Source organism: Peromyscus maniculatus, chromosome 19 (genome assembly GCF_049852395.1).
Source record: "Peromyscus maniculatus bairdii isolate BWxNUB_F1_BW_parent chromosome 19, HU_Pman_BW_mat_3.1, whole genome shotgun sequence".
Taxonomy (NCBI): Eukaryota; Metazoa; Chordata; class Mammalia; order Rodentia; family Cricetidae; genus Peromyscus; species Peromyscus maniculatus.
Genome location: NC_134870.1, coordinates 25,590,737 through 25,610,583, shown reverse-complemented (window position 1 = coordinate 25,610,583; position 19,847 = coordinate 25,590,737). Strand labels below are relative to the sequence as shown.

Here is a 19,847-nt window from a genome sequence, read left to right as displayed (position 1 = left end):
TCCTCCTCCTCCTCCTCCTCTTTTTTGAGACAGTTTCTCTCTGTAGCCCTGGCTGTCCTGGATCTCACTCTGTAGCCCAGGCTGGCCTTGAACTCAGAGATCCCCCTGTCTCTGCCTGCCGAGTGCTGGGACTAAAGGCGTGCGCCACCACCGCCCAGCTAGCTTGCTGCCTCATAAACAACCCCCATGAAGCCCTTCCATGCCTGGCTCTGACTGAGAGAAGGGGACCCCGGGGATGGAGAAAGAGACCATGTATGCTCTCACATGCTGTGGTCACCGAGACTCAATGAATTTGCCTCACTACAGTGAGAGCTCTAGGCTGGCAACGGCAGCCATGGCCACAATCCTCCCGGTGGCTGAGTGACCAACATGCACTGGGGACTGCTCTGGACAGGGCTCCTCTGGCAGGAGGATTTGTCTCTTCTCTCTGAGCTTTCACCCTCTCAGCAGTAGAGTTAAGATGACTGCAACCCACCGCCTCACCCCACAGGATGTTCAGCACAGTCCCCGTCACGTGACCAGGTCACAGTACGTGAGATGCGTCAGCCCCCGTGCGTCTTTACCCAGCCTCAGATCCACTCTTTGCATCTTCATCCCACATCTGTGAAATAGAGCTCAGTGGGCTGGAGCCAGGGTCCCGCTGTGGAAACTGCACACGTGGCATCCAGGGCCACGGGGGAGGGCAAGAGGACCGGTGAGGTGTCAGTTCCCTATTGGCCGAAACCACAGATAATTCGAACGCACATCTGCACCCCAACCACAGTGCACGCTCCGTGAAGTCACTTCAGAGGCCATGAGGCTGCCGCTGCCATTGCTGCTACTGTTTGGGGGCAAGGCTATCCTGGGAAGCCTCGCAAACAAGGCTTTTCTCTCGGCTACGGCTCCCGTGTTGGATGATGAAGAGAAGTTCGCATCTTACATGCCTGCTCACCTGCGCTGTGATGCCTGCCGGGCTGTGGCCTACCAAGTAAGTTCCGCCTGTAAGCAGTCCTTGCTCAGACCGCTTCATCTAAGCCTTTAATCCCTAGTCCTCAGCCCCGAGCAGCAAGCTCCCCATGACATTACCAGCCCCCTTCACTTGAATTACCATGCCTCAGTTTACACATTTGCCTGGTCACCTAAGAGCAGATGATCTAAGGTGCCCAAATCTTATCTTGTCACCCCAGGGAACCATTCACCCTCTTAGATTCCTAGTCTGTACGCTTTTTTGTCTCAACACTTCTCCCCAGACCCTCAAGGTGTCTTTACTTCATGCATGTTGGGTACATGTGTATCTATGTGAACCCACCATACCCGACCCTCTCAAGCATGCCTGTGTGACCCTGTTTCTGTGTGTACACAGGGCAGGTGAATACATGTGTTATTAAAGACTGGGCTCTGGTTATTTTATTTGTTTATTATTATTATCTTTGGCTTTCCTTGTTCTCGTGGTGGGTACAGACCTCCCCCCCCCATTGACACCACATAGCATATGCAGCCAGGCGGTGATGGTGCAGACCTTTAATCCCAGCACTCGGGAGGCAGAGTCAGGTGGATCTCTGTGAGTTCGAGGCCAACCTGGGCTGCAGAGTAAGTTCCAGGAAAGGCGCAAAGCTACACAGAGAAACCCTGTCTCGAAAAACCAAAATAAATAAATAAATAAAAATAAAAATAGCATCTGCTACTGGGCAAGTGTGCCCTGAAAGAAGGGCCAGGTCTTTCACATGGCATTTCCTCCCCTGCCCCCAGGAAAGTAGGTGCTGCCTGAACTGGCCCAGCCCAGCTTTGGGGCCCTGAGGGGGGCCCTGCTCACAGGTGTTTCCTCTCAACAGCTCCTTTGCCACCTCATCCTCCCCAGAGACTTGGGTGTCTGTCCTTTCCCGTTCCCATAATTGACAGCAGTTCCCAAAGTCCTGGCTCTCAACACCTCCTCATTCCAGATGGGGCAACATCTGGCCAAAGCAGAGGCTAAATCTCATGCTCCAGACTCCAGTGGATTTCAGGAGCTGAGCGAGTCGATTTACACAGATGTCCTGGACCGGACCTGCTCTCAGAACTGGCAGTCGTGAGTTGCCAACCCAGGCCCCTGCCACTTCCTTAAGGGGGAAGGCGGTGGGTACAGACCTCCCCCCCCAATTGACACCACATGCCCATTCCACAGAGGCTCTGGCCTGAGGGCGGAGGTTGGCTGGGCTGGAATCTGGGCTAGAGCTGCTGCTCTTGGGAACAAGTAGGAGAGCCGATGAGCACAGAAAGGGGACTGTGAGATCTTGGGCCTTGGATTTAACCCTGTCTGAGCTCAGCAAATGCCCAGTATGCTTAGACTAGCAGCAAGTCCCTCCCTGGCCAGGCCCCCATGGATCCTATACCCCTTGCTTCCCACCCCTCTCAGCTATGGAGTCCAAGAAGTGAACCAGATGAAACGTCTCACGGGCCCAGGACTTAGCAAGGGCACAGAGCCAAGCATCAGCGTGATGATTACTGGGGGTCCCTGGCCCAACAGGTAATAACAGGGTCGGGGAAAGAACTCCCTGGAGTCCTGGTTTGCCCCCCCCCCCCAACTTCCCTGTGGGTAGGTTAGGGTTCAAGGTGCCTAATGCTCCCTTAGGCTCTCCATGACATGTTTCCAGTACCTGGGAGATTTTGGAGAAGACCAGATCTACAAAGCCTACCGTCAAGGTCACGAGACTCTGGAGGCATTGCTGTGTGGGGGCACTCAGGGGTCTTGCTCACAGGAGAACCCGGTCCCAAGAGAAGAGCTTTAGTACAAGCTGAGACACCTGTGGATCTTCTCTATTTTTTTTTTTAAATTAATGGTTGTTTGGAGACAGGGTCTCATCATGTAGCACAGGCTGGCCCTGAACTTGCCCTCCTGCCTCAGCCTTGAAAGCGCTGCAAGGACTGTCCTGGGCCTGTGAGCCTGTCCCGTCTGTCTAGCCTTTCAGCCGTGGTGGGGAGGAGTCTGGGAAGCCTGGCTCCTGCTCTCAGTTTTCCTCCACCCATCCCTGGGGCACTGGGGCTGGGGACCGGTAAGGCCTTTCTACTTTCAAATAAAGCTCAGTGACTGTGAATCCTCTGTAAAGGAGTTTGGGGATGGGGTAGTGGGACAGACACTGGTGTCTCTGTTGAAATCCTTCCCACAGTGGACCAAACACTGTCACTCCACCCACTTAGAAGAGAGTTGGCATGGCTGGAAATGTGAGCAAGCTAGGAAAGGATCTAGTCAAAGGGATCCAGTCCAGGGCCAAACTGTCCAGGTCTTTAGATCCCTCAGAAGGAAAGGGCAGACAGCCACCTTGTGGCCACCGAGGCCTGGACTTCTTGCTATCTGCACCCATTCAGACAGCAGAGGCTCAATCTAAATGATGAGAGAAAATGAAGACATGACCGCCCCAAGGTATGGTTGAGAAGGATTTTATTGTAGCTATGAGGGAGAGAACAGCCAGAAGTGTAGAGAAGAGTCCAGACTGAACCGAGTCATGAGAGGAGGTCGGGGGAGACATGAGAGGGACAAGAAAGGGGACCAGGAGCCGAGAGCAGAAGACCAAGACAAGCCAAGGACCGAGAGAACGGCATGCCCAAGATGGCACATTTATAAAGGAATGGGAAGCTGGGGGCGGGGCAACGAAGCCCCGCCCCCGGGCTGGGGAGGTTTGGGGCAGGGGGCGGGGTGAGCAGTGCTGGGAGGAGCCAAGGGTGCTGAGTGAGCCCTGGCCGGCTCTTTGGGACCTGACAAGCTACAGACTGAGTAAAGTCTGGGCTGGAAGGGGCTTCAGACTTTAAAGGTAGAAGCAATGTTGGCTGCTGGAGGAATTGGGGTGTCTCGAATGTGGGGGGCCCCAAAACAGCTTGACCAACAGCTGCCATAACAGGCTTAGGGGCCCAGACACAGCTGCTGTGACAGACTTACTGCCAGGTGACACCCAGATCCCCAGTCAGGGTCCTGAACCCTGGAAATCCCCTCACCTCAACCTCTGCTAGGATTTAAAACAAAACAAAACAGCTGGGCAGTGGCGGCGCACACCTTTAATCCCAGCACTCGGGAGGCAGAGGCAGGTGGATCTCTGTGAGTTCGAGGCCAGCCTGGGCTACCAAGTGAGCTCCAGGAAAGGCGCAAAGCTACACAGAGAAACCCTGAAATAAAGGCTTTTTGCTTTTACACATGGGATTCCGTCTCTGTGGTGGTCTTTTGGGGGTCCCTGCGATCTGGGCAAGACATCAAGCATGCTTGAACGTTTAGACCCCGGGTATTAGTTTCTGCCACAGCGGAGGTCTGCCTCTGCCACGGAAGAAGTAACGTCATCAGTTGTTATCAGATGCCTTTCCGCCATCAGCAGCTCAACACGTGCACCCCCTGAAAGTGACCCCCAGAGCACAGCTGGCTTTCTTGTCTCTCTCCTTTCCTGTCTTACCCCTCTCTCTTGCCTTTCTTGGCTCTTGTTCCTCTTCCCTAGTCTCTGCCTGCCTCTCATGTCCCCACTTGAACACGCTTCCCGCTCTTCCCCTCCCCCAGTGAACCTCTTGCTGGAACTCGGTTAACCGTGGCCTGTTTGCTTAGCGGCACACCTTGGCAGGGCCTGCCGAAAGGTACCCACTTCGCCTTTCTCTTTTATTTATCATTACTCTGGGGACTGCTCTGGATCCCTAGTATCCCACTGTGTGGATTTGTTAGAAGCCGCAAAGATGGGAAGTAGGAATTCAGCTGATACTGGTAAAGCTATTACCTGGAAAAAGTTACAAGCTTTTCCAGAGGAAAACCAAGACTTCTGGAGTCTTGGTGATATTGGCTTTTGAATGTATTAGCTGTATCCTGCACTGAATTTCTTGTGTGCTATAAGAGTTCCCCATTCGACTCTTCCAGTGTGATTGGGCACAACTTACACTACACATTTAGGGTAATTGGATAACTTTTCCCAGCTGTGTTTACTCTTCATTGGCAAACCTCTGGCCAGAGCCACTCTCCGGAAAAAAGTATACATACGAATTATCTCATCTCACAGATAAGAGAAAAGAACCACCAACAATTAAATCCTCAACTCTTTACCTTCATCCCGGGTTATTTACACAAGGCCCTGATTTAAGAGATTTACTGCTCACACTTCTGGAATGATGTTTTAGCCGAATGCTAGTTACTAAGTTAAGGTAGTTACTTCCCACTGACCCCAGGAGATTGCCGACAAGGCCAGGCAGGCGATACACAGGTGCCAAGCTTCGTTTCTTGTGCGAATTAAGATTTTATCCTCCCCCTTTATCTCAGTGGGGTGCTATTCCCAGATTCCCTTCTTAGCGATTACTCAGAGCGAAAGTGCTTTTACTAACCAAATGCTACATGCTATGATGTAGGTTGCCTAGCAACCAAGCATACATTCCCCGCCCAACCAGAAAGCAGCGCCTAACAATAAAAGACAGTTTTACTTTACTAGTGACTTATACTGACATATATAGACTCCTAACATTTTACCTAACCACTTCTAGATTATAGTTTGAGCACACAAATTCCTTTTTAGAGTTCTCTAACTGATCTTAGCCTTAAGTTGACCCTACCAGAGAATTCCCCTTTAGCCACTCCCCCTTTGGATTGTAATTGGAAACTGACATTTATTGCCTTATGTGTGGATCCTTATCACTCTCTCTGCCACCCTGAAAACTTGAAACCTCGCAGTGCTGGGCAAAAGAATTACTGCTCCGGCTCACCCACAGCTCCTGGGGAATTGATTTAGAAGAACAGAGATGAGGACGGAGATGAGGAAGACCTAAGTTTAGAACAATGAGGGAACAGCAGAAGGGACCGAGAGGAGCTAAGTGTGTAGACAGAACTGACTGAGAAGAATAAAGGAATGGACTAACGAACTCAGTGTTCTAAGATTCATTTAATATCCCTCACATTAGAATCCTAGCCGCTTGGAGTTTCTGTTCTGGACCCTGGTAGACAGCTCCTCATGGCAAGCACTTGTGGAGAATTCGATATGAATTAATTCATTAAGGAATGAAAATACAGCAGCTGCCTCTTAGATTAATTTGACCAAGATTGAGCCCAAGTTTGAGTTCTCTGTCTCCCCGTACCTTCCACCTGTCCATAGTCCAGTTTCCGGTCTGTCTGTAATCTGTCTGGTGTGTGTGTGTTTGTGCTTCAACTGTGCCTGTCCCTGAGAGAGGGCTTGACTCTGTGTTTATTGTTTGTTGTCACACCAGTCTCTCTATGAAGCTTTGGTTGTTCTATAACTCGACAAGATCCACCTGCCTCTGCTTCCCAGGTGCTGGGATTAAAGGCGTGGGTCACCACCACCACCACCACCCCGACTAACTACATAGTCTTAAATGACATCATGGGGTATTGTTAACTTTGCTGTAAGGGTTGCCAAAAGTTCAGTCTATTGGGGGTCAAGAAATAGCTTTATAACAATGTGTCACTACACTCTACATCCCATTGATAGCATCTAGGGGTCTTGATCAGGTCTTTTTTCTCTTCCAGTTAAAGAATTAAAAGGTAGGGGGAAAGTCTTGAATGCAACAGATAGCAGCAGAGAAATCTGGACCATGGCAAGCAGCAGCAGATAGGATTGACCATTGTAGAAAGGCGTGTCAGGGAAACACGTGCGGCAGGCACATAGAAAACAGTAGCCTCCAAAGTGCAGAGGGGCCTTGGGAAGCTGAAAATCCAGTCTTCTTGAGGCTTTTAAGTTTCTGAAGAGTTTTCCTCCCCTAATTCAGAGTTGGTCAGTTTGAAGAGAAAGAAAGGATGGTTAATCGACTGTTGCTTAACACAATTCCAGCATCTACCTTGCTGAGCCAGTTCATCAGCAGGAGGCCTGCTAGCAAGAGAAAAAGGCCACAAGGCCTTTGTTTTAAACTGGAATGCTGGGGCTGGAGAGATGGCTCAGTGGTTAAGAACACTGGCTGTTCTTCCAGAGGTTCTGAGTTCAATTCCCAGCACCCACATGGGAGCTCACAACTGTCTGTAACTCCAGTTCTAGGGGATCTGATCCCTTCACACCAATGCACATAAAATAAAGTTAAATAAATTATAAAAGGGGGGGGGCTGGAGAGATTGCTCAGAGGTTAAGAACACTGACTGCTCTTCCAGAGGTTCTGAGATCAATTCCTAGCAACCACATGGTGGCTCACAACCATCTGTAACGAGATCTGGTGCCCTCTACTGGCCTGCAGGCATACATGCAAGCAGAACACTGCATAATAAATAAATAAATAAATAAATAAATAAATAAATAAATAAATCTTTAAAAAAATAAACTGGAATGCTTTTTCTCAGGTCAAAAGGGTGTTGAAGAAGCTATCTTGGAAGTTTACATCTTTGTTATCTAGTTACGGCCCCTCCCTACTGTCTGCCTGCTGATAAGTAAAAATCCCCTGGTAGTGAGTAACTCCACCATGCAATGTCAGATCAGGTCAAATTAATAAGTCCAGGTTTAATCTGAGCAAAACATTTCCAGGTGGTGTGGTGATACTTTGTGCTCTAACAAATAAAGCTTACCTGGAGATCAGAGGGTGGGGCTAGCCATAGAGCCAAGCATGATATTAATGGTCATATAGAGTACTAACTAATTCTAGAAAAAAGGCTTCATTTAGCTTCCTGTACATGATTTCAGGTTTGAGTGTCTATCAGGTAACTAGGAATTTAATTTTTGTACTCTGAATATACATAACAAATATTGATCCTTAATCTCTTTGAGATCTGCTGCATATGACCTTTAAAATGTTTAAGTTTTCTGCAGTGAACTATGGCCATGCCTAACAGCGACTTTGAAGTCTCCAAAAGGAGGATGGGGCCCCACAACGACAAATCCACCAGGACGATGATAATACCACTAAGCTGACAAACACCACCCAAAGATCGGCTTTGGACTACAAACTGCTCAGGACAATTTCGAGATGGCTAGCTGAGATGATCCAGCCTCACAGACTACTCTAGCCGGAACTGGGGACAAGCCCCGCACTCTCCCATTACACAGAGACTGGACAACAAGTTACACAGCTACCTCTCCCAGCACTTGGCAATTAACCCAAATTTTCCTTTTCAGGATCCCCAAAAGATGCCGTCTCCCTCAGACAGCAGGAAATAATTTTAAGAACATGACGCTCACATTCCCAAGAGGTGGGGTGGGTGGTTTTTTGGAGAGAAAAACAAGGTTGATGAGCTATAGATCTCAGCAGATGATGCAGAGGGAGGCAGAGAAGAGGAAGAGAGAAGCCACACCTTTGAAGTCTTGTTCTTTAATAAGAACCGAGGTGCTGCAGTCTTGAGACTGTGCATCTAGTGTGTGGGATCTTGGGTTTTTATAGGAGGGTGCCTGGGGATGAGTCCATCTGTAGGCCGGCTCCCCTGCAGTCTGGAGGTGGTAGATGCCAGCGATATTTTTTTTTTTTTTTTTTTTAAGTTTTTCTGAGACAGGGTTTCTCTGTGTAGCTTTGCGCCTTTCCTGGAACCTGCTTCCTGAGTGCTGGGATTAAAGGTGTGTGCTACCTGGGGTTGGGGATTTAGCTCAGTGGTAGAGCCCTTACCTAGCAAGCTCAAGGCTCTGGGTTCAATTCTCAGCTCAAAAAAAAAAAAAAAAAAAAAAAAAAGGAGCCGGGCAGTGGTGGTGCACGCCTTTAATCCCAGCACTCGGGAGGCAGAGCCAGACGGATCTCTGTGAGTTTGAGGCCAGCCTGGGCTACCAAGTGAGTTCCAGGAAAGGAGCAAAGCTACACAAAGAAACCCTGTCTCGAAAAACCAAAAAAAAAAAAAAAAAAAAAGCCATATCTTCCTAGCCTGGTGACTGAACATTCAAATATCTGAGCCTAGGGGAAGCCATTCATATACAAATGACCAAAGAGAGAGAGGGAGAGACAGACAGACAGACACAGAGACTGGGAATGGTCTGGGAAAACCCAAAGCCCACCCCCAAAGACACACCGCCTCCAACAAGCCGCACTTCCTAATCCTTTCCAAACAGTTCCATTCCCTGGTCACTAAGCATCCAAACATGGGCCTATGGGGCGGGGGTAGGGAGGTGGGGGACGTTCTCATTCAAACCATCACACAGAGTGTATCAGTCAGGATCTCTAGAGGAACAGAACTTACACAATGAATATCTGTCTGTCTGTCTAGAGAGGGCATATTAGAATGGCTTGCAGGTTGTGGCCCAGGTGGTCCAACAATGACTGTGTACCAAAGGAAGGTCCAAGAATCCAGTAGTTGTTCAGTCCATGGAGGTCTCAGCTGCTCTTCAGCAACTGCCAGAATCCCAAAGAAGGCGCTAATGCCAGTGAAGGGATGAACTTGCCTGTGAGAGCAAAAGCAAGCAGGCAGAGAGAGCAAGCTTCGTTCTCCCATGTCCTTTATATAGGCTGCCAAAAGACGGTATGGTCCAGATTGAAGGTGGATCTTTCCCCTTCAAAAAAAAAAAATCTGGATTAAAGGTTGACCTTCTCACTTCAGGAGATCCAGAATAAAAGTGGGTCTTCCTACTTCAAATGATGTAATTAAGAAAAAGCCTTGGCAGTGGGACCAAGTCCTGTGCTCATTGCATGAGTTGGCTGTTTGAAACCTGGAGCTTATGCAGGGACACTTGGCTCAGTTTGGGAGGAAGGGACTGGACCTGCCTGGACTGAGTCTACCAGGTTGATCGCAGTCCTCTGGGGAGGACTTGTCCTGGAGGAGGTGGGAATGGGGGGTGGGCTGGGGGTAAGGGGAAGGGGTGGGAGGGGGGACAATAGGGGAACCCATGGCTGATATGTAGAATTGAATGGTATTGTAAAATAAAAATATATATATAAAAGCCTTGGGCTGGAGAGATAGTTAAGAGCACTGACTGCTCTTCCAAAGGACCCAGGTTCAATTCCCAGCACCCACATGGCAGCTCACAACTCTCTGTAACTCCATTTCCAAGGGATCTAACACCCTCACACAGACATACATGCAGGCCAAACACCAATGCACATTTTAAAAAAAAAAAAAAAGGAAAGAAAAAAAATTCCTCACAGGTGTACCTAGCCACTTGAGGTTGAGTTAATTCCAGGTGTCGTCAAGTTGACCACTAAGAAGAGCCACCACACAAGGTCTCGCTATGTAGCCCTGACTACCCTGAAACTCACTATGTAAACCTTGATCTCACAGAGATCTATCACCACTGCCTTCCGTGTGCTGGGATTAGAGGAATGTGCCACCATGCCAGAAACAATAGGTAATGTTCTAATCCTTGGAGCAGATCAGAATGCCATGTCTGCACCCCAGGCCAGAGGTATTCTATTCTTAAGCAGTAGGCTTAAGGAGCAGTGAGTGACAAGGCTGATTTTTATCTTCCTAGTGTTGCCAGAGAAACAGGAGGCAGGGTCCAAAGCTACCCCAGAGAGGGGTCCATCCTTGACCTCTAAGGTTGGACTACCTAACAGTGTTTTAAAGGCTTATCACTGGTGGAGAGCTAATGCCATGGCCCATGCACGGGGACACATTTTCAAGCCTTGTAGTGCACATGTCCTGGTGAGGTTTGGGCTGAATTGAGCAATGACTGAAGTGTGTATGTTGGGTGTGGGGAGTGGGGTGGGGGTGGGGGTAGGGGCTCCCTTTCTGCCACCTGCAGAGCACTGGGAGGAGGAGTCTCAGAGGCCCAACAGGTCAGACCACTTCGAGAACCTCAGAGCAGGAACCAGGAGAGAGAGTGGACCAACAGAGGAAACGGCCGGCCCTGGACGGGGGATCGCATTCTGAACTGCCATGAAGCTACTGCCCAGCTGGAGAGCTGTGCTGCCCGTGGGCCCTCGGCCTGGCCTGTGCCCCTGTATCCCAGCCTGGGCACAGCAACCCAGAAGTAGGTAGCCTCTGGGGTGGCTGGGACTAGGGTAGCCAGAGGGGAGCGGGTGCCAATCCCAGGCCAGCTCCTGGCAGCTGAATAGGCCCCTGGGTCCTCGTGACTGCCTCTGCTGACACTCAGGCTCTAGCCTACGCCAGACAGGAAGAGGGATGTAGACAGAGGGAACACAGAGTGATGTGCTTAGAAAGGTCTCGTGTTCAATTTAATGTTCTGCTCTTTTCATTTGAGCCCCTTTCAGATGGCTGGGTGTTTTGTTGTTGTTTATTTTGGTTTGGTTTGGTTTTTTGAGACAGAGTTTCTCAGAGTAGCCCTGGCTGACCTGGAACTCACTCTGTAGACCAGGCTGGCCCCGAATCATAGAGATTCACCTGCCCCTACCTCCTGAGTACTGAGATTAAAGGGGTGTGCCGCCGCTACCCAGCGAGAGAGTTGGGATTTTTTTTGACTGTTTGTTTACTTTTTGTTTTTCTGTGTTATTATCTGAGACAGGGTCTTACTATGTAGCCTTGTCTTAGAACTCACTCTGTAGACCGGGCTAGCCTTGAAATCGCAGAAATTTGCTTGCCTCTGCCTCTTCCTCCTAAGTGCTGAGTTTTAAAGGCATGAGCTACCATGAGCTAAGATAGGGTCTTAGGTAGCCAAGGATGTTTGAGGCTGGTCTTGAATTCCCTGTCTTCTTGCCTGACTCCCTCATGCTGGGATTACAGGTATATGTCATCATACCCAGCTTTTCTGTTATTTTAAAAAAAACCAATAAATTATATTTAGTGTGTGTGAGCTTGGGCATGTGCAATGGTGTATGTGTGTGTGGGGAAGACAACTTGCAGGAGTCAGGTCTCTTCTAGCCTGTGGGTCCTGGGGAGAGGACTGAACTCGGGTCACCAGGCTTGGCAGCAAGTGTCTGTGCCTACTGAGCCATCTTGCCAGCCCCCAACTTTTATTTATTACGTGTGTGTGTGTGTGTGTGTGTGTGTGTGTGTGTGTGTGTGTGTGTTGTCTGAGTTTGGGTGTCTGTGCCAAAGGGGTACAGGTGGAGGTCACAAACAAACTACAGAAGTCAGCTCTCTCCCTCCACCATGTAGGTCCTAGAGGTCAAGCTGGGGTCACTGGGCTCGGTGGCAGGTACCTTTACCTAATGGGCCATCTAGCTAGCCCTGAAAGTAACAGAAAGTTACTTTTCAGTCAGGGTTTTGCTATGTTAGGTATTCTTTTTTAGTGTATAGTCCAGGCTGGCCCAGATAGAACTCACTATACAGACCAGGCTGGCCTTGAACCCACGGTCATCTGCCTCCCTCAGCCTTCTGAGTACAGGGATTACAGTCTTTAGCCACCAGACCCCACAAAATTCTTAACACATTTGCAACAAGAACCCCCTTCTCATTTTCACAGGGTCCCACAAACTGAGCGGCTCATCCAGGCTAACAGGTGTACGGGGAACCCTCACCCTGACACTGGGCTTGGGCCACACGGGCCTCTCTGTGGGTGCCTCAGGAACCCTATCCGGTGAAGGCTGGCAGGGCAGGAGACCAAAACTAACCTGAACTTAGCACCGGTTTTCTGAAACCTCACTCACTGGCCTTGGTCATATCACTACTAAGTCTTTTTCCTTCAGCAGTGAAAGAGTTAACACCACACAGCCCCGGACGGGACATGTGACAGTGCATGTACAAATACAGATATTGGCATCTGATTGTATTCCGGAAAGGAGAACAGTGATGATGATAAGATTAGCTTCTATTAATCACCGTAGAACTTAGAGAGGAGGGTGAGGAGTTATGTCCGGCCTTTCCTGTCTCATCCTCCGACTGTGCCCTCTTTACCCTGTAGACTCTGGCCCTCCCTAGGGACACAAGGACAGGCTTTGTGCCAGGCTTGGATGCGGGTAGGACAGAGAACACTCAGAAGGTAAACGTGCCCTGCGCTTAGGTGGCCTTTACCACCGGAGCCAGAGTTAATACCTTACCCTGCCTGCGTCTCCTTTCGCAATCTGGAGCTGCGGACCTAGTTACAGATTGACCTCGAGCAATGTCTGCTGCGTGGAGTAAAGTCCTCCTTGGCCTTGGTAAAGCCTTCCTCTTTTCTCCTCAGAAGTTCCTCAAACCTGTGTCTCAGAGATGAGAGCTCAGGAGGACCCCAGGAGCCCAACACAGGTGCTGGGGCAAGTGGGGAGCTGGGCAGGGACATGGCAGGTGGGGGGCGGCCCTCTGCTGGCCGGCCTCTTTCCGGGAAGGCAGAGACAAAATTTCTAATGCAAGAAGAGACGGTCCTGAGCTGCAAGTGGCACTGGGGGAGTGGGGTCGGGGGAGAGGTGAGGGAGCCTTTAGTCTGGGGGCTTGCTGACTTGGGCTTAGGGGGTCAGTAAGGGCCCGGCCTCCTCTCCCCGTGGCGCCTTCAAGGACCTCCAAGAGGTAGAGGCGGGACAGATGGGGCTTATCCAACGCCTTTTGGTCTGGTGCTTTCCACTCTTCTGACTTAGGGGCCTCACTAGAAAGCCTAAAGATTCCTCTAGAAGCCAGGACGGTGCTTCCATCCCTAAACTGAGATGTGGGATGTGGGAAGGCCTGGCGACCACCAGCTGGGGAGGGCGGCCGATCCAGCCCATCCTCACTGAATTGCAGGGTGGCCACTGTGGCTCCCTTAGTTCAAGCTTTGCCCGTCCATCACTCGGCCCTGAGCTGCGGCTCTCTCTACCCCAGCATGAGTCCCTGGGTTCAGGTTCAGCAGAGACTTCCACCAGGGACCAGCAGACACCCTTGACCATGGAGCCCAAGTTTGACATGTTGTACAAGATTGAGGATGTGCCACCATGGTACCTGTGCATCCTGCTGGGCTTCCAGGTAGGTTGGTTTCCCCAAGGCCTCCCCCGCCCTACACGGTGTCCTCCCCAGCTCTACACGGTGTCCTCCCCAGATATCTCAAACCCTCCCTGGACAAAAGGTCATTTCAGGTTAGAGACAGAAACAAGGCCAGCACGATGACCTAGCAGCAGTGCCCAAGAAGGTTAAGTGACCTGGGGAGATTGTGGATGGCACAGGACAGGCAGGGCCCATCCACAGAAGCCACAGGGATAACCCGAGGGAGACTGGGGCCCCTGGATGGTAACCTCTAGGGGGTAATGTCATTTGAGCAAGCACCCTGTCAGTGTGGCCGAGGTCCGGGGCGTGGACCTGGGGCGCACGTCTCCACGGGCCTGTTGTGGGGCCACCTCTCCATCTCCTCTCACCTCAGCACTACCTGACATGCTTCAGCGGCACCATCGCCGTGCCCTTCCTCCTGGCCGAGGCGCTGTGTGTGGGCCGCGACCAGCACATGGTCAGCCAGCTCATCGGCACCATCTTCACCTGCGTGGGTGTTACCACTCTCATCCAGACGACAGTGGGCATCCGGTGAGCTGCCCCTCCCCGGCTCGTCAGCACGCACGCACGCACGCACGCATGCACGCACGCACGCACGCACTTGCCTGCTTGCACGCGGCAGAGCAGGTGTTCTCTCGTCTGGTTTCTTTCTTCTCTGTCTGCTGCACCATCTACCTGGCCAGCCCTTAGCACTAGGGAGCTGGGCTCCTAGGGAGTCCAGGATTTAGGGCGTCTCCTTCACTCGATCTCTACCCCAAAAGTCTAGGGGCACTGCTTCCCCGCCCCACCGCGCATCCCTGTGAGCAGGCTTCCAGCACCTCTGTGTACACGGGGGACTCCTAGTCCCGGATGAACAATTCTAGTCGGTTGGCTCAGTGGTAGTGGACGAGAACAGGAGCTAGCATTCCTCCAGTGCAGAAATGGAGGGGTCCACTTTTGAGCTCCCGGCTCTCCTGGATGCTGAGATGGAGGCCTGAAGACAAAGCGCAGGGTGTGAACTGAGGGGAGTCCCCCCCCCCCCGAGGCCTCAGTGCCTCCCCCCGCCCCACCCTTCCTCCAAACCCGGTTTTCTAGCCCTTTTCCTAACCTGCTCCACCACCCACCGCAGTTACTCTGTACCACCTTCTAGGCTGCCTCTGTTCCAGGCCAGTGCCTTTGCATTTCTGGTTCCAGCCAAAGCTATCCTGGCCTTGGAGAGGTGGAAGTGTCCCCCAGAAGGTGAGCTTAGTTTTGATGTCTGCGCCGGAGGGGAGGTCTTGGAGGTCTGGGCAGCTGCCCAGAGTCTAGACATCAGGGTGTATTCATGGCACTGTTTTCTCCGATTCTGTTCCCAGAGGAGATCTATGGTAACTGGAGTATGCCCCTGAATACCTCTCATATCTGGCATCCTCGGATTCGAGAGGTGGGTAGAGATTTGGGCTCGGGGGAGTGGGGGTGGGGTGGGGTAGGTAGGTGGTTTGTATATACCACTGAGTTGTATTCAAGGAGGTGGTTGAGAAATTTGAACATTCTACTAGTGACCAGGTCAAGGTTGACTTACAGCCGATTTTGCCTTTTTTAGGTCCAGGGTGCGATCATGGTGTCCAGCATGGTGGAGGTGGTGATTGGGCTGATGGGGCTGCCCGGGGCCCTGCTCAGCTACATTGGGCCTCTCACGGTCACCCCCACCGTCTCCCTCATTGGTCTCTCTGTTTTCCAAGCTGCTGGTGACCGAGCTGGCTCCCATTGGGGCATTTCAGCTTGGTGAGCAGGCAACGGGACTATTTCTGCCCAATCCTAGGCTCTGCCCCCAACCCCTTCACTCCTGCCCTGTTTCCAGGTGCCAGCCTGGCCTCCAGCTTTCCCTTCCTGTCTCTGCTCCCAGCTCCATTCTACTGATCGTCCTGTTCTCCCAGTACCTACGCAACCTCACCTTCCTGCTGCCCATCTACCGATGGGGCAAGGGCCTCACCCTCTTCCGCATCCAGATCTTTAAGATGTTTCCGGTGAGGAGCTGGCAGGCGCTGGGACTAGGAAAGGGGAAGACCTGAGCCAGGACGAGGCTGGGGCAAGGACAGGGGCTCCAGGCAGAGGCGGAGTGTCAGCCAGGGTTCTGGGGCTGGTGCTGCCACACACAGGAGCTGGTGAGTCTGCCCCAGGTCTCTCTCCAGTGCCTGCAGCACCCCTTCGCCCCACCTGCTCCAGATCGTCCTGGCCATCATGACCGTGTGGCTGCTCTGCTACGTGCTGACCCTGACGGACGCGCTACCCGCCGATCCCACAGCCTATGGCTTCCAGGCACGAACGGATGCCCGAGGGGACATCATGGCGATCTCACCCTGGATCCGCATCCCCTACCCGTGTAAGCAAGCCCACTCAGGTCCCTCCTGCTTCCAACTGAACCTCCTGTGAGGTACCTCGTGACCCCAGTTCAGCAGACGTCGCAGCTAGCATTAGCCCTGTTTGTGGGTGCCACATGGTGGTTTACCCCCCAAACCTTACTCCAGAGCTGTGTTTCAGTGAGACCTCCCTACCAGCCCCTCTCCCTTTCAAATAACCCTATGATTCCCAACTCACCATCGCCTCCTCAAGAACCTATTCTGTTGTCTCCAACCCAGGCCAGTGGGGACTACCCACAGTGACGGTGGCCGCAGTTCTGGGAATGTTCAGCGCCACCCTGGCAGGCATCATCGAGTCCATTGGTGATTACTATGCTTGTGCCCGGCTGGCTGGGGCACCGCCCCCTCCAGTACATGCTATCAACAGGTATGCCCACCTCGATGTCGGAACCTGAGCGGCCACTACGAAAGCAAGTGTAGGACAGGACTGGGTCCCACGGTTAGAGGCTTGGCCAAGAAAGTCACTCTTACCTCTCGACCTCATTTTCTTGAGTATGGAATGGGGAGTTACTCACTCTAGAACTGCTGAGAGTCCCAGGGAAACCAGTTAGTTACCCACAACTGTGTACCCAGTTTAGGTGCATTCTTATGCAGTGGCTAACCATGCTATGAGGTAGGGACCCTCATTATCTTCCCGGGACAGATGAGGAACTGAGGCTCAGCACTGTCCAAGGGAGTAAGTACTGGGGCACAGTGCTGGTACTGACTCCCGGCTTCCCAGGAATGCTACAGATGATGCCAGTCTGCACAGTCCCAGAGGGGCCGGCAGCGGGCCCAGGTGACAGGACAGACTGGTGATGAGGCTGGACCAACACCCCACTCACCATTTCTTCACAGGGGTATTTTCACTGAAGGCGTCTGCTGCATTATCGCCGGGCTACTGGGCACAGGCAACGGTTCCACCTCATCCAGCCCCAACATTGGGGTCCTAGGGATCACTAAGGTGCCATGCCAGCAGCCAAAGCAGCACGTTCCTTTTCTAAGCAGTCTTGGCTTTGGCCTAGCCCCACCCTGTGAGAGCATCCCACCTTCATCCTGCTCCCCTAGTGCTGGAGTCCGTTTATAGGCCTAACACCCCGCCCCCTGGAACTGGCCCTGCCTCTGGCTCTAGCCAGCCCCTGGCTTCCTGCAGGTGGGCAGCCGCCGAGTTGTGCAGTATGGTGCAGGCATCATGCTAATCCTGGGTGCCATTGGCAAGTTCACAGCCCTCTTCGCCTCACTCCCAGACCCCATCCTGGGAGGAATGTTCTGCACCCTCTTTGGTGAGTGTTTGCTATCTGCCCTGTGTGAGTGGCAGGCCCATCTAGGCAGGCTGCATCTCTAGTCCAGCGGTTGGTTCTGCTGTGGCAGGTATGATCACCGCCGTGGGACTGTCCAATCTGCAGTTTGTGGACATGAACTCTTCCCGGAACCTCTTTGTATTGGGGTTCTCTATGTTCTTTGGCCTCACGCTGCCCAATTACCTGGATTCCAACCCAGGTGCTATCAACACAGGTACCTTCTGTTCTCTACTGTCTTGAGAGATGGGGGAAAGTGGGGTGGTCTCTCAAAGTTCTTACACATGGGTTGGAAAACACCTAAATGGTCCAGCACTTCCCTAGCACCTGTAATGAGGCTGGATCGCAAGCACGAGCCTAGCTATTTATCAAGTTTTACATGTGCTCATTTAATTTTCCCAATGGTTCCACAAAATTCTATTACTACTTCTGTTTTTCAGAGGGGCATGAGTTCACAGGGGCTAAGTGTTGTCCTAAGTCAGTAACTAGCAGCTGACAGAAGACTGTCCCCAAAGCTGGGAGACAGAGGTACAGACAGGCTTGAAGGTCAGGGCTCTGGAATATTCCACGGCCACCATCGCCTCTAAGTCAGTGGACTACACAGGCGGGAAGTCCCTTGAGCACAGCCTTCTAGAAAAGGCCACTAGCTCATCAGCTCCCGACTTATTCCGCAGGCATTCCTGAAGTGGATCAGATCCTAACTGTGCTGCTGACCACGGAGATGTTTGTTGGCGGGTGCCTTGCTTTCATACTGGACAACACAGTGCCAGGTATCGGGCCAGTGCTGGGAGGGGAAGCACAGAACCAGGCTAGACTCTTCTGTACAACAGATGGCTTGGGTCCTGAGGAGAGATGGCCAGGCCTGATGCCACACAGGCCAGCACCAGCAGGAACAGATGGGCTGGCCGAGTGTCTACTGGCTGGAGGGGAGAACTTGAGGCATGACATATTCCCCGGGTTGTGAGGAGGTCTGGAGAGTTCCTTACCAATTCTTTATAGCCACCAGGCTGAAAGCATCTTTATTTTTGCAGAGTTGGACAGGTAAACATGCAGCAGCATTGGTTTGTGGGGAAAAAAAAATCTGCCAAGCATGTAAGCAGCCTGCTACCCAAATGGAGAAGGAGCCCCCAAAGTGAACCTTTGCTGCCCAAGTTTTTGCAGGGAATGTGGAAATGTGACAGCCTACACCTAGCGAATGTATTTTAAAAACTGACTGCCATGAGCTCTAAAAGGCAGCCAGCATCCACTATGAGTCAGGAATAGTCTCACACCAGCCTCAAAGCCTGACAGGCTGGGCTATATCAGCTGGGCTGAAATAACAATGACCAGTCATAAAGTGACATTAAACTGCCAACAGCTTGTTTCCCAGCCTCTGGACCACACCTCTGCAGACAGGTTTGGGGAACTGAACGGGGCAAAGGTCAATAAAGACAGTGGTCATGAACCATGTTTTTTGAGACAGGGCAGTTCAGACTGGCTTAAAACTTGCCCCTCTCTTGTCTTTATCTGCCCAGTGTTGACATTACAGGCATTGATCACCATACCTGACTTATACCTCATAGGGAGAGTCAAACACAGTTCAGAAAAAGCTGGTGGAATTTACCAGCTTGGCCCCGAGTCAAACTGAGGATGATGTCCAAAACAGCTTGTTTTGAGGAGTTCCTGCCACAAAATGGGACATAAAACTGGGTTGAAATAACAAGCTGCTGAGACTAAGCCAGAGTCATCTGTAGATAGGCCAGCTCCATCCAGGAGGACAGGACAGGGCTGTGAGCAAGAAGGCACCCTGCAGGGCTAGGCAGGCTTTCACTCTGGCGGGGGAACAGAGGCCAGTGGGACCTTGGGACCACTGTCGTGTGCACACTAACAGCTCTCCCCTTTCCACTCTGGCCAAGGGACATTGAGGCAGCCTTTCCTGGGGCCTCTAGCCCTCCCCGCTGAGAGCCTGAGATTGACTGGACTGCCTACAGCAGCTCTGGGCTATTCTTAGCTCTGGCTGCCCTCACTCCTCCCACTAAACTGGAATTATTTCAGTCTGTCAGCCCCAGCCCTTCTGAGAAGCTGCAATCTCTAGATTCTTCCCCATAGGCACACCCTTACCCATCGAAGATCCCTGCTTAGCTTGGTTTTCATTCATACCATAGAAAGGTTTATTTTCCAAATATAGAACCATAGTCCTAATACTGATAAAGTGTTTCGAGATCTATGTCCTTGGGCTGGCAGGATGACTCAGCAGGAAAGGTACTAGCTGAACCTGATGATCTGAGTTCAATCCCCAGGGCCCACATGATGGAGCAAGAGAACCTACTTCCTGTGCTTACTTATCCTTTGAGCTCTGCACTCTCATGGCTACAAGATAATAACTGTGATAAAAAGTTAAAAAAACTATGTCCTTACTCCAGCATACTCTAGCCCTATATTCAGACACAGAGTAAAATAAAACAAAGTTCTTTTTTTTTCTTCTTGAGGCAGGGTTGCCTTGACTGTCCTGAAACTCTCTGTAGACTAGACTGGCCTCAAATTCAGATATCCACCTGCTTCTGCTGG

At 51.6% G+C, this 19,847-nt stretch overlaps 2 protein-coding genes across 10 annotated transcripts in view; both read left to right on the top strand.

The window, feature by feature from the left end:
* Positions 1 to 39: 39 nt before the first annotated feature.
* Mzb1 (marginal zone B and B1 cell specific protein) lies at positions 40 to 3,050 on the top strand. The gene is made up of 4 exons (XM_006991031.4): positions 40 to 967; positions 1,920 to 2,044; positions 2,372 to 2,482; positions 2,588 to 3,050. Exons 1-4 carry the CDS (start codon positions 794 to 796, stop codon positions 2,742 to 2,744), a joined length of 567 nt encoding a protein of 188 aa, XP_006991093.1. The 5' UTR covers positions 40 to 793; the 3' UTR covers positions 2,745 to 3,050.
* Positions 3,051 to 10,620: 7,570 nt separating this feature from the next.
* The window catches only part of Slc23a1 (solute carrier family 23 member 1), a 27,254-nt gene continuing 18,027 nt past the window's right edge, over positions 10,621 to 19,847 (top strand). For 4 of the 9 annotated variants that reach the window (XR_013046035.1, XM_042264329.2, XM_042264327.2 and 1 more), the window contains exons 1-14: positions 10,628 to 10,787; positions 12,879 to 12,940; positions 13,487 to 13,627; positions 14,019 to 14,176; positions 14,775 to 14,863; positions 14,980 to 15,047; positions 15,207 to 15,388; positions 15,510 to 15,630; positions 15,830 to 15,986; positions 16,243 to 16,390; positions 16,861 to 16,966; positions 17,156 to 17,285; positions 17,374 to 17,517; positions 17,975 to 18,070. Coding sequence is in view for 7 of the 9 variants with exons in the window: in XM_042264329.2 (XP_042120263.2) it covers positions 10,694 to 10,787; positions 12,879 to 12,940; positions 13,487 to 13,627; positions 14,019 to 14,176; positions 14,775 to 14,863; positions 14,980 to 15,047; positions 15,207 to 15,388; positions 15,510 to 15,630; positions 15,830 to 15,986; positions 16,243 to 16,390; positions 16,861 to 16,966; positions 17,156 to 17,285; positions 17,374 to 17,517; positions 17,975 to 18,070 (1,696 nt within the window). In the remaining 2 variants the exon portion in view is untranslated. Of the gene's footprint in view, positions 10,788 to 12,504; positions 12,853 to 12,878; positions 12,941 to 13,486; positions 13,628 to 14,018; positions 14,177 to 14,774; positions 14,864 to 14,979; positions 15,048 to 15,206; positions 15,389 to 15,509; positions 15,631 to 15,829; positions 15,987 to 16,242; positions 16,391 to 16,860; positions 16,967 to 17,155; positions 17,286 to 17,373; positions 17,518 to 17,974; positions 18,071 to 19,847 lie in introns of those variants that run through there. The other 5 variants (XM_076554989.1, XM_076554987.1, XM_006991030.4 and 2 more) reach the window with 5 other exon arrangements.